This window comes from Electrophorus electricus, chromosome 9 (assembly GCF_041902795.1).
Source record: "Electrophorus electricus isolate QZ-2024a chromosome 9, ASM4190279v1, whole genome shotgun sequence".
Taxonomy (NCBI): domain Eukaryota; kingdom Metazoa; phylum Chordata; class Actinopteri; order Gymnotiformes; family Gymnotidae; genus Electrophorus; species Electrophorus electricus.
This window is the reverse complement of record NC_137505.1, coordinates 21,863,479-21,877,500: the sequence shown is the minus strand read 5'-3', so window position 1 is coordinate 21,877,500 and position 14,022 is coordinate 21,863,479. Positions and strand designations below refer to the sequence as shown.

General features: G+C 42.5%; 1 protein-coding gene across 2 annotated transcripts in view; it reads right to left on the bottom strand.

The window, feature by feature from the left end:
• Positions 1-14,022, bottom strand: part of edar (ectodysplasin A receptor) — a 33,880-nt gene that overhangs the window by 5,922 nt on the left and 13,936 nt on the right. Inside the window, exons 4-9 of one of the 2 annotated variants that reach the window (XM_035522954.2) lie at positions 10,738-10,919; positions 9,000-9,085; positions 5,902-5,985; positions 5,597-5,722; positions 5,004-5,078; positions 763-835 (exon numbers count right to left, since the gene is read on the bottom strand). In XM_035522954.2, coding sequence (XP_035378847.1) covers positions 763-835; positions 5,004-5,078; positions 5,597-5,722; positions 5,902-5,985; positions 9,000-9,085; positions 10,738-10,919 — 626 coding nt within the window. The remainder of the gene's footprint in view (positions 1-762; positions 836-5,003; positions 5,079-5,596; positions 5,723-5,901; positions 5,986-8,999; positions 9,086-10,737; positions 10,920-14,022) is intronic. The other variant, XM_035522955.2, reaches the window with a different exon arrangement.

The following is a 14,022-nucleotide window of genomic DNA, read 5'->3' as shown; positions in this document are numbered from 1 at the left end:
TAATAGGCACGAGAAAAGGATTAGCAGCAAAATGCTGTCTTCTTGTTTTTGATCAGAGCTGCTTTCTCCTGGTGGGTTTTGACTAAGAGGGCTCATAATTGCTGATTATGTTTGTGAAAAACGAACATCTCTGAAGTCTGCAGCCGCTGGGCACATTTATGTCGAACTACATCATCCCACTCACATCAGACGCAGGTGAAGAGGGAAAAAAAACAGAAGGTTTATTAAACAGCCTAAAAAAAACCAAAAAACCTTCAAGTGAGCTTGGTTTTTCCATGCCATGCCCATCTGAGTGGCACAGACGCCTTCACACTCACGTTCACACGTTCACAGAGCACCTCGCACTCTGTATTCCAGTGAAAGAGCGAGCAGCCAGACCAACTGCTGGAACTTGTTCTGTGGTGACTTAATTACCGGTAGAATGTCGAGCTGAAAATCTGATAAAAAAACAACAACAGCTCTTTGAGGCCTTTCTTAATCTGCAGCAGTCTGTACTTGCTCTCTTTTCCTGTCATATTTGCAACGTGTTTGTATCCTAGAGACTTTGACAACACCATCACCTCATAATTGTTTTCACTTATGAGAACATCAGGTAGGGAGTGCAAAGAGTTTTTTTTTCATTATCCTAAGTGTATTAAATAAAGATCTTTTTCACCAAGTGTTTAGAGTAGTGTAAAGGCCTTTATTCACTAAGTGTTAATAGTATGCGTAGTGGTCTTTTTCACTCCAGAGTAGACATAGTGTTTCTTTTTCTTGTCTTACCTTTTTACTGTTTTTGTAGGAGGCGGCTTCATCTTGTCGAACTCATCCTTCTCAGAGAAGATCACCACGTTCTCTGAAAGGGCAAACGTGGGATTTGCAAGCTTTTCATTTGTTAATAATAAACAGCAACAATAAAACAACAACAACAAAAAACAAACAAACAATGAAATCTGGATTAGGACAGAATATATATATATATATATATTAGTTTGACCTAATATATATTTGGCAGCACATTCAAAATTTCAGCACAAGGTAATAACCCTGTCCGGACTTGATAAAAGGTGGTCGGAAAGTTTTGCAGTGACACTGGGCTGTCAGCCCAACAAAGCAAGCGGCTATCGTTTCATTCAATGAGCCGACGGTGCTGGCGGTGAAGAGCAGGATGAGCGTTGCGCCCAGGGCCAGCTGAACAGGAAACAAGGCCGTTAATCACCCTCAACGGAGGCCTGCATTGGCAGAGCCGCCCAACAGTGATGCCACTCATCTGAAGGATCAGCTCAACATGCTCCCAGCTACGCTCCTAACATCTGTCAGTGAGCATGACTTTCCAGTGAATGGCAGGCAGTTGTGTATGCATATTTGAGGGGGAAAAAAATGTAGCCAGTGGATTAAATCCACCCAGTCATTTAAACGTTTAAATGTGGCGAGTGAAGGGCCTGCGTTTGAGCAGGCAGTAATGACCAGGCTCTGGGGAGGTGATACAGGCTCTGCACTGCCTGTGGAAAACACGACGAAATACTGATGTTTCATTTCAGTGTGCAGATTATTTAGAGTGAATTATGTGTGTTCAAACAACTTGAACTGAAAATGAGACCTTAGGGGGATGAGAGCCTTCAAAATGACAGACGTTCACTTCAACTTCTTTAATGTGGCCCATGCTTGTGTATTTTGTAAGTCGCTGCCCTTCCAGTACAACAGTTTCTAATATAAATGAGAATCTTCCAAATATACTTGCCAACCACCAGATGGTAAATAAAATTATTGTGCATGTCAGCAAAAATGACATTCAATGACCTCAGGAAGAAAGACCTCATCAAGTTTTTTAATAAGCCAAAAAACTGAAATACTCATATGGGACCCTCAACCCGTCTCAGCTGTCATGGCTACTCCCACTACCCTGATGTCCCCGGCTGTACACTGTGTGCACAATTATTAGGCAAGAGTATTTTCACCATATCATCATTTTTATGCATATTTTCCAACTCCAAGCTGTATAAACTTGAATGCTTATTGGATTTAAGCACATCAGGTGATGTGTATTTGTGTAATGAAGGAAGGTGTGGCCTAAGGAGATCAAACCCTCTATTTATTTCCAAGGTCCAAAAAACGCTATAGCTCAGCAGCTAAGATCATACCTGAATCAGAAACAGCTGCATGAAGTCTTTCAGTCAGGGTTTAGGCCTCATCATAGTACAGAGACAGCACTGATTAAACTAGTTAATGACCTGTAGTTGGCTTCTGACCAGGGTTATGTCTCTTTGCTTATAGTGGTTGATCTGAGTGCAGCATTTGACACTATAGATCACAACATTCTACTAGATAAACTTGGGATTAGGGGAATAGCCCTTTCCTGGTTTAAATTTTATCTAGCTGTTCACTACCAGTTTGTTAACATAAATGGAGACTTTTCAGCATACAACAAGGTTAGCTATGGTGTCCCATCTGTTCTAGGGCCCCTGCTTTTTTCTTTATATATGCTACCTCTAGGTGATATTATACATAAACACTGTGCTAGTTTCCATTGCTACGCTGATGATACTCAGCTATATGTCTCAGCCTAACCAGGGGACATATCATCTTAGTATTACTGAGGAATGCATAAAGGATGCCAGACCCTTGATGTTGAGAAATTTTCTCTCACTTAATCCTGACAAAACAAAAGTGCTTCCATTAGGCCCACAGACAGCTAGGACATCACTCTCTAATTACTTAATGAACCTCAATGGTCTCCCAATCACATCTTCTCTATTAAAGATCTTAGTGTGAGTATGGATCCCAGTCTGTCATTCGAAGCTCGTGTAAATATTTCTAGGACTGCATTTCTCCACCTTCACATGATGTAGAAAAGCTAGTCGATGCATTTATCAGTTCATGATTGGACTTCTGTAATACCTTCCTATCTGGCTGTACCATTAAGTGCCTAAACAAGCTCCAGCTAGTTCAAAATGCAGCAGCCAGAGTTCTTACTGGAACTGGATCATTTGATAACATCACTCCTATCTTAGCTACTTTACATTGGCTCCCAGTAAAATTTCATATTGATTATAAAATACATCTAATAACCTACAAAATACTGAATGGTTTCGCCCCTTAGAGAACTCCTAGTGCATTATGATCCACCACGTCTGCTTAGATCAAAAGGTGCTCTTTTCTAGTACCAGGAATAAGAAAATCTACCACAGGGGGCAAAGCCTTTTCCTGTAATGCTCCCACACTATGGAATAACCTTCCTATAAATGTTTGAGACTCAAACACAGTCTCCATATTTAAGGCTAGGCTGAAAACCTGTCTATACAGTCAGGCATTTTATTAACTACCTACCATCTTAGGTAAAGGTGTAGATATGGGGGTCCATGGGCATTGAGAGTTATGGTAAACTGGGATGGTATGATGCTGTTACTTCACTTCTCTTTTGTCACTCAAGTTTGTTGACTGAGAACGGCAAAATGCTGATGTTCCAGGGTGCCCTCACGCCTGTGTTTCCTTCTGGCTCTTTCCTTTTAGCTGTGATGCCATAGCTAGATCTCTCATGATCTAGGGAGTTTTTCATTTGTTTTTCATTGTGCTTTGTCACAATATCTGTTGTAAAAAGTGCTATATAAATACATTTGATTTGACTTGACTTCTAGCTGCCAGTTAATAATATGTTCTCTCACCTGCTCTAAATACATCCTCAGACCTTTTAGTCGTAAATGGATAAGATACATTGAAAATGTTAATCTTCTTAGGGACACAGAGAACGTTTTACACCACCCCTCATGATTTCTCTCACACTTTTGACTCAAATGGCCTTTATTCACATATCATTGCAAGCACATCCCCCATCCTTTACATTTCCCTTATAATAGTTAGCTGTTTTTAACCCTTCATCACAAACTGACAGATAAAGACTATAATCCCTGTGAGAATAACTGCTGAAGTCATATCTACACATTTTGAGGCAGATCTTCTAGAAGCTCTTAAAAATGACCCCATTATACTTTGCCAGTTTATGGCCTGCGGCGAGAGCTCAGACCCAGAATTCCACTCTGCAATACTCACTACACACTCTGCCATACTCACTACACACTCTGCCATACTCACTACACACTCTGCAATACTCACTACACACTCTGCCATACTCACTACACACTCTGCAATACTCCCTACACACTCTGCCATACTCCCTACACACTCTGCCATACTCACTACACACTCTGCCATACTCACTACACACTCTGCCATACTCACTACACACTCTGCCATACTCACTACACACTCTGCCATACTCCCTACACACTCTGCAATACTCACTACACACTCTGCCATACTCACTACACACTCTGCAATACTCCCTACACACTCTGCCATACTCACTACACACTCTGCCATACTCCCTACACACTCTGCCATACTCACTACACTCTGCAATACTCCCTACACACTCTGCCATACTCACTACACACTCTGCAATACTCCCTACACACTCTGCCATACTCACTACACACTCTGCAATACTCACTACACACTCTGCCATACTCACTACACACTCTGCAATACTCCCTACACACTCTGCCATACTCACTACACACTCTGCAATACTCCCTACACACTCTGCAATACTCACTACACACTCTGCCATACTCACTACACAGCATTCCACTCTGCTATTCTCACAGCACACTCTGCCATACTCACTACACACACTGCTATAATCACTATATAATCTGCTATACTCACTGCACATTCTGCTAGACTCACTACACACTGCTATACTCAGTACAAACTCTGCTAGACTCACTACACATTTTGCTATACTCACTACACACACTGCTATACTCACTACATTCTGCTATACTCACTGCACACTCTGCTATACTCACTACACACTCTGCTATACTCAGTGCAAACTCTGCTATACTCACTACACAGTGTTCCCCTCTGAACAGCTTCTCTGGCTGTCCATGAAAGAGGGCAGCACGCTCAATGTCGCGGAGGACAGGCCCATGAGAGAAGTGTGCAGACGCTGCTTCTCTTACCCTGCACCTCCTTTTTCTCCTCTTGCTTGTTTGTTGGAGCCTCCATCGTCTTCACAATCTGCCCAGAACAGCATGCTAGGGCAAAAAGGCAATCAATGAGTCTTTTCTATGCAAACAATTTCAAACTTCCTCTCAGTCTCTCAAACACTGCTGTTTCTATTTAATGTCAGTAGAAAGGAGGATGATATTGAAAACCAGGACAAATATCTGTAAACCTAGTCCAGATCTGTCCAAACGGTGGTCCCTAGTCCCTTGGGTGTATGTGTGTGGTTATGTCTGTGTGTATGGTTACTCATACACTTAAAGAAGCGTCTCAAGTTGCAAGACCACCATCCAATACCCATCTGCTCTTACTTATTATGGTATTACTTAGACCATGGCTCACGGTAGATCTAATATATGCTAAATTAGATCCAAGTGAGCTAATATAAGTTGACGCAAATCACTTATTACATTAAAGACTCTGGGTAATAAAGCTGGATTTTAAATCAAATGTACGAACGTTATTTGGACTTATCAGATAGTTTGTGTAAGGCCTGAAAAAGGCTGAGGACTGAGCTGTGGACAGACTAAGCTCAGGGACCCTGACACACCTTGCCCACTTGGTTTAGTCTTCAGGATATAGAACATGATGATCATCACTATGGCGATGGCCATGATGAAAATGGTTGACATGGCAATGATGAGGGCTGTTGCTAGGTGACCCTGCCCAGTTGGATCTGTGACACAAGCACATGGCAGTTCAGCATCCAGCTGTACATATGAGGAAGATGGTTTATCACAGATGTAGTTCTGACTGAAGTGCTGTATGATACTACAGGTTATGCAAGTGCTGATGGATGCACTCAACATTCGGATTTCCCTAGCAGGCAAATCACTTGTTTCTAGAGTGGCGTACCTTTTTCGGCATGAGGAAAAATGGTTGTGCTGGTGGCGGATATTCCCGGGGCACGTCCAGATGACACGGGTGCGGTCCGCATGCCTGGAAAAGGTCAACAATGATTTCAGAGCTGCTGATAAAAGATAAGAGTCAGATTAACTGGAAGCGTCTCATAAAGTGTCTGATTAAGTGAATGTGTTTGATTAAGTGGGAGCGTCTAATAAAGTGGAAGAGTCTGATAAAGGGGAATGACAGATGCAGAAAAAGGAGAAGCCATGTTCAGATTGCTGAAGGAAACAGCCTCGTAACTGGATTGCTACACAATACAGAGCAGTACAAATATCAGTACAAGTGTAACAATTACACCAGTTTTGATCGATGTAGATATTTTAATTCCTGTGATGTGATTCTATTGATCCAGCATAAATACATTAATCCATATTGCTATTTTGATGCCATTCAAAATGTTTGTGAACTTATTTAAAATACTTTCTTCTACTGTATTGCAGTCATAGTTGAAAGATAAGAGTAATTATCTTAGTTTTGTTCAACCTAATAAACACTTATTTTAAATTTTGACAGTTTTATTGTCACTTAAAAAAGTTCACACCACCTAACTAGCTTGTAAAAATACTGAACTGATCATTAAAAAAGGTGAATTAATGCAGCACCCTTTAAAAAACACCTGACCAAACACGTCACTCTGCCTCTCCCAGTACTGAGCCACAACAATGCAGCTTTAGTTTAACATGTTCAGCACTCAGGATTCACACAGCTTCAGAGCATGATATGTCTCCACATGATATGGTCCACAATTCTGAATAAAGATGAGTCATGGGATGAGAACTGTCCTCTCAGAAAGTTTCAGTAGGAAATGTCCCAAAAAGACATGTGTGTGTGTTTTTTGTACTCAGTGTTTATTAGGTTTAGGCAATGAGGATTAAATGCCTCATGACTCCTCTGATTTAAAAAAAAGGACTTGCTTGTGAAGTTCCTCTTTGGTGAATTCCAGCCATTGAGCAGCAGAGACTTTCTTGTTGCTGGATGCTCTTAGCTGGTTGTCTGCAAATCTCCCTCTGCTTTTCCGGAGCTGAGCCACATGTGGACAGGTGAATGGAGAAGTGATCAGACCAAGCTAAGCCTGATCTCAGCTTCCTCACTGACTAGCACTAACCCTGAATGTTATACCACCTCCTGTTACAACAGAGCAATATACTCAGTGCCCTTTCAAATTCGTCAAATTGAGCTCATGCCCTCGATAGGGCTGATGGCACTGTAGGAGCATTTCATGGTGAACATGAACATGGTGAACATGGTGGATAACAGGGATGGATGCTAACCCTTCTGCTGGTACTGCTGGCACTTGTGGGCTGTCAAAGTCCGCCATGTCTATGATGCTTTTCAGAATCGGTGGACAGCAGAGCAGACAGGAGACATTTGTTTGAATTTCTTGGCAAGCAGAAGCAAGCTAATAATCTTTTTATACCCTCCAAACTTTTAATTGCTAGAGACAAACTGTGCTGTGGGCAAGTGTAATTTGCAGATTACCTGGCAAGTGCTAGCTCGTCTTTAACCCAAAAACAAGTGACTCCACTACATAGTTTTACATTAGTTGCATTCACGGATTGGTTCAAGATTTGTCAGTAAAATGTTTAAGTCCCGCCTCCCTCATTTCTACCGGTTCTCCCTGCCTGAAACCCAGAGCTGCTTTAAAAAGCTCTGCTCCACTGGTCCTGTGGCGTGAGAAACAGGATTCATCGTTGCAGCTCCGTAAAAGGACTATTAATACAACAATACAAATACATTGCATTTGCATATGTAACATGACACTTAAACTGAATGATCATTTTGATCAGTCAAAGGGAAGCCTCTGATCTCAAGCTGATATAATGCCTGACTTTATAAACAATACCTGGGCTAATGCATCATGTTGAAGGGCTCTGTACATGGCAAGATGCTTGCCAAACAGCTGGTTGTTGTTCTGTGCCATCTTTTAATAATCCAGCCCATCCATAGGGTGGCTTTTCCGAGCAATGTGCCTGACCTCAGCTTTCTGGTTTTACTTTGGTAAAACCAGTGTGAGGAAAGAAGACTGTATCTAAAGATACACACCACACATGCCGCGTGTCTCTCTTTTCTTTTTTTCCGTCATCTGATAAGTCGCAGGAGCTAATCATGTCATTTAACAATCTGATGTCATGCTCCCTTTGGTTTCTCAGTAAACCGCGTGGGATCAAACTAATCAAGACCATGTGTCATACTGCACTTTCAGAGTAAAAATGTTCCTCTTAAATATATAAACATCATTTTAATATCTGGTTTAAAGTCTAGATTTATAGATTAATTCCCATAAATGTAATTAACTTAAATTTTATTAATTTTAGCCAAAGCCAAAACTCAAAAATCTGGATAAAATCAGTGGTCTTATTAAACTCAGGATAAAATCAGTAGTCTTATTAAACCCAGGATAAAATAAGCAGGTTTATTAAACTTAGGATAAAATCAGCTGGCTTACTGTCTAGTGAGTCAAGAAAGTGGTCAGTGGCAGAAGCTGAACAGCTCTAAGTGACGCTGAGCGTGCTGAATGCTTCGGTCTCGCCTCCTCGGGGAGGTACATGGGATCTCTGCCTTGTGCCAATGTGCGGTTCATTCCATAGCCTCCATGCTTCAGGTATGCACTCTTAATAGGCAAGTCAATGATGTTAGGAACAACCTGCCAAACACCAAACCCCAGCCAAGGCAAGGAAAAATAAATCTAGAAATATTCATCGGCGTGGACGCTGATGCACTCCAGGCAGCCTGGGTCCTTTCTGGGGCTGGGGTTTACAGCAATGAAAGGACCTTCTCGTCCAACAGCGGTGCGTTTCCTCTTTGGCTTTAAACGTACCTTGCCGACTGTAGCAGGCTCTGTGTGAGGCCATATTACTCAGCTCGAGTAGCGCATCTTCACACACAGAAGTAGAGGCGGAGGGAAGGATCAGGAATAAGGCGCAGATGGAGTGGAGGAGACAGTGGAGGATGGGAGATGGAGCGGAAAATACAGGGAAGGGTTTGGGAGAGAAATGGGACGGATCATCCCAGCCCAGGAGGCAGGGCCTCAGGGAAAGTTCCCTTACACTCTTTCGTGTTGCGTGGTGCATTCTGACAGGAGTGACACACCATGCCGTAGATATTCCGAGGCCTGTTCTCCAAGATGTAGTACCTGACAGAGAAGCAATAATATGCAAACTTTTAGATGTTTTATTGTAATATTAAGTTACTAATTTATTTTCCGCTTTAGACTCATCTGTCTGTGCTAGAGTTTATGATAAAAACATATTGCATATATTCTTTTATAATTACCAATCACCCACACAATATATTCATCAACTTTGAGCCCAACATTACTAATATTTGTAACTAAGAGCATTTAAGTGACTTTCGTCCTTGTGCTGCAGATTATTAGTAGTATCAGATTCGTCCTCCCAGGAGGCAAACTCTTCAGCAGTTAATAAAGCTTCATAAGTGTGTGTGCATGATCACTGAAGAATAACTCAACAAAGAGGGAAAGAGAGAGTAACAGAAATACAAAAGTATAATGGCCTCCCTCTAAAAGCTAGCTCTGGGTCTGTCCACCTGAAAGACCAGACTGCTCCCAGAAAAGCAGCTTTTGTTTCTGTTTTTTTAGCCTTCCTTTTTGTTCACTGCAGTGCTCCTGATGTATAATCAGAGAAGACCCTGTGAAAGCCCTGCCACTGTAGCTCAGGCTCCTGTCTAAGGGAGTGTAAGCATGTAATGCCCGGATCACTTTCTCACTTGGTCACTCATCAGATGCTCATTTCAATTCAAACAGATGAAATAGAATCAGAATACAATATAGTCAAGGTTGCCCTGCGACATTTCTGTGCCCACTAAGCCGAACCTCTTGATTTAGGATGTTTTATGAAAGTACTGAAAGGCAATAGCATGTTTTTTTGCCTCGCCATTCATCCCCTCAGAAAAAGAGAAAAAGGGGAGAAATCAGTATAATCGGTTGGAGACTACTACTAGTGGACTATATTAAATACACTCAGTAATGTTCTCCTAAAAACCAGCACTTTGTATATTTACATTAAAAGTGATTGAAACCAGACCTTCCTCTTTAAGTGGGCACAGTATACCACTAGTCCAACTCATGTTAGAGTCCTTTAGCAAGTGTATATGGACCCGTGTGTGTGTGTGTGAGTGTGAGTGCGTGTGAGTGTGTGTGTGTGTGCGTGTGTGTGTGTGAGAGTGTGTGTACGTGTGTGTGTGAGTGCGTGTGTGTGAGAGAGAGAGAGAGAGAGAGAGAGAGAGAGAGATGGAGAGAGCAACTCTGTAACAGTTTATCTCGCTCATTGTTTCCATGATGCTCTTTGAGGAGACATATCTGCTGAGATGAGCAGTGCTGTGACCAATTTTGGGACATTAGTGTGGCAGTAGGAGGGGCGGGGCGGGGAGGGAACAGACTGGGCTGCAGGGTGGTCCATACATCAGAGCCTGATTTAGCACCACACTTCTCACTGCCTCTATATGCATCAGTAATGATCTTCTTAAAGAACCACCAAACACTGCATCACAAAATGCTTTCATTTATTCTGTGCTTCAGCCATAGCTATTTCACACATTATATAATAGCCTTTTGTTACCATTGCAGGCAATTTCACATTTACATACATATATTCTGCAAATGCGTCCAAGATGAGCACTATGAAAACAAAACATTATTATTATTGTCATGATCGTCACCAGGCCAGTGTGCAGTAGTGTTATATATTCTAAAACAGTAATGCTGCTGTGTAAGGCGTGGAGAGTGCAGTGATGTGTGCGTGTGTGTGCAGGCGTAGCATCGCTAACCCCGGCAGGCATGGTCCGCACTCGGCGTCGCTCTCCGCGGTTCCTGGTGTCAGCACCGTGGCCCTGTACAGTGAGTCGCAGTCCTTGTGCCGCCGGCAGATCTCGTACTTGCCCTTGGAGAACTTGCCCGGTGGACACGGCATGCAGTCGTAGTCTTCATCCTTGATGCCGTAGGCGCAGTTCTGAAAACAAACACAGCACACGCGCTGCATGACGGCTAGTGAGGGAAACAGGGCAGGCCGTTTCTACGCCACGCCACAGCGATGACTGATCTTCTGCATGCGGCGATTTTCCAAGGCGTCTGGTGAATGCAAAACACATTTGGTTATGCTTCTGGTCACGATACTGTGTCATTCATAACCAACGAATGACTGGTCCCATTGTACATTCTGCATTATTTAACTTACTAGCAAATGAATCACGTAGCACCGCTGGCTGGTCCGTTCAAACGATGCCTGAACTGAAACGATGTTTTCTTCTGCACGTAACTTTCATCAGTCTTCACTGAGCTGTGCACGGGGTATAGGGACCACTCTCACCAATGTATGCTGTCTCTGGCGTGGAGGGGAGGACCACGTGTGTAACAAGTGGCTTCCCCTCCTCCAATCCTACTACCTTTGTTAATCACACTGACTGACAGCTCACACCAGCCCAGTCCCTGGAGTGATTGAATCCAGACTGCTGGTTCACAGCGAACGTCTACTTATTACTAAAGCATTTTGGTATAATTACTCCCATGACCAGATAGAGACTTTTCTCCAAACACTATTATACTGCAGCCATAAAATGGGGTGCACAGTGATTCTATGAAATGAACTTTACTATGGAACAGAAAAACAATCCGTAACATACTTGTAAACTCAGATATCTGCATGATGAATCAGTCAATCAACAAGGATAGGCTGAAGAGGACAGAAGCAGAATGATGTCAGAATGATGTCAAGGTGCTACTAAAAAAGCTACTAGACAACATAATGATGAATGCAGAATTTATGTCAAAGTAAATAAAAACAATTTAGATGAAAAATGTTTCTATTAAAAGACTTTACTGTTGATTACATTATTAAGACTGTCCCTTACTTGAAAAAAATGGTTTGTTTTTACAAAGTTAGCATTGTTTTTGAAACTTTTGGCTTGTAGCGTATATCTGGCTGCAGTTAAGAAGAACTAGGCAATAAGCAAGCAAAACTTCAATTATGCAAGTTTTATTCCAGTCATCCCTGTTGTATTATAATAAAGAGATTTTCTTTTGTAATTTTGGGCCTTTGAAGGAAAAACAAAGATGCAAACAAATAAACAAATGTATTTTTATTATTATTATTATTTATTTATTTTTTAAGTAGTGGTTTATTTTTATTTTCACCATCAGCTCCATCTTTCTATCAGCTCATCAAAATCGCTGGTGCAATTAAGATAATAACTAACGATCCGCCTGAGCCTTGGGTGTGCAAAGGTAAATGTCTTTGAAGTTTGCCGTCCAGTAACAGGCTGAATCAATCTAATCTGCTCTATAGCCTAAACACAAAACAAGGCTGCGTCCCGGCTGAGCTGAGCTAGTTGACAGCTTGGGAAGTGGTTGGCACCGAGCATGTGGTCCTGTTTAAACTTCCACTCCTCTTCATTTCCCCTCAGTGCACCTCCATTGGGAATCTCCGTGTCAGTATTCTCCTGTTTAGCGAGAGAGATCTCCCCAGCCTCCTCTCTCTCTCTCTCTCTCTCTCTGTCTGTCTCTGTCTCTCTCTCTCTGTCTCTCTCTCTCTCTCTGTCTGTCTCTGTCTCTCTGTCTCTCTCTCTCTCTCTCTCTCTCTCTGTCTCTCTCTCTGTCTCTCTCTCTGTCTCTCTCGAAGCATGGAGGGAACAATACAACATGATTAACATGCTTGTAAGCCTTTATTAGAACAAGGTCCTTCTCTGGTCGCCAAGCTGGAGCTTTTTTACTTTTTTCCATTAGATTTTGTTTGTCAATGTGGTGGTGTTTTTTTCTGAATACATTGTCAGTGTGATTTGTTCATATAAAAGAGACATAATTGCATATAAAAAAGACATAATTGCTTATATATTGTTAAGTCATGTAGGCCATTTGAAGAGCCAGCAGGACCTGTAGATGGTAACACAGCAGGGTGCTGAGTAAGCATCGCTATGTCATGGCTGGGATTAAGTTTCAACCATGCCATGTTTTTTGGGGTCCAGTCTACAGGCTGCTCAGAAACAAAAGCACCAGCAGACCTGAAGTGCATCAGAAAGAATTGTGCAAACTTTGATTTCGCAAACGGATGCCTTTACACTACAACCTGAGAAAATACTAGGGAGTATGTTCGAATATGAATCTCACCCACCTTAAAAGGGTGGCTTCCTAACACTTCACATTTACAGGTGCATTTTTGCCCACACAGATATAAACCGTGGCAGAAACCTGAAGCCTGGTGTGGACACAGCAGATCTCAGCTTGCGTATAAACCATGTGTTCGTCTGGCTACACCACCCTGGTGAACACAGCCCGTCTGCCTGGCTCTGCTGCACGATTCTCTTCTTTTATGTGGTGTTCAACTTTAGCGTTCCAGGGATTGCTGGGGCGCCTGAGTGAGACAAGGAAGAGGAGGCTGACCCGGGATCTTCTACAAAAGCAACACGGCGCAGACCCTTCTGCTGAGCCACCGTTACGAAGACATTTGAAATGAAAGAATGCTAGTAGATCACAGGTCATGTGGATTACGAGCTGGGTGCATGGTTAATTAAAGAAAAAAGAGAAGCAAGACGAGAGGGGGACATGGAAGGAGAGAGCAGACTCTGCCCAGACTTGCTTAAGACCATTTGCGTTTCAAAGCCAGTGTGAACAGTGGGAAAGGTGTCGCTACGCACAATTAGCTTTGCTTGTACTTCATCACATCCACTCACTCGTTTGTCTGAATGAAGTTAGAAGACTAGACCAAGGTGCTGAATCAGGAGGGGCTAAAAGGGTCTCTTTGTTTAAATATAACAAAACAACTGGTGTAATACATCACAGGCTATATATGGGAAAACATACACTCAAGAGGACGGCAGAACACCCACATGCTGCTGTGAACTACAGCGATTGTCTTCTACGTCAACAAGGACCAGGAAAGTCTAAAAGTTGGTGTGTGCTGACCCTTTTATGCCACAGAATACCTTCTTGTTATCTGAAAGCCTGAATTGGTTTTAGAGCCAGTCGGGTGCGTGTGTGTGTGTGTGTGTGTGTCTCCCCAACACAGCCTTCTGAAGCATACACAGTCCTAGTAGAATGAGGACGGGCTACATGCAAGGTGG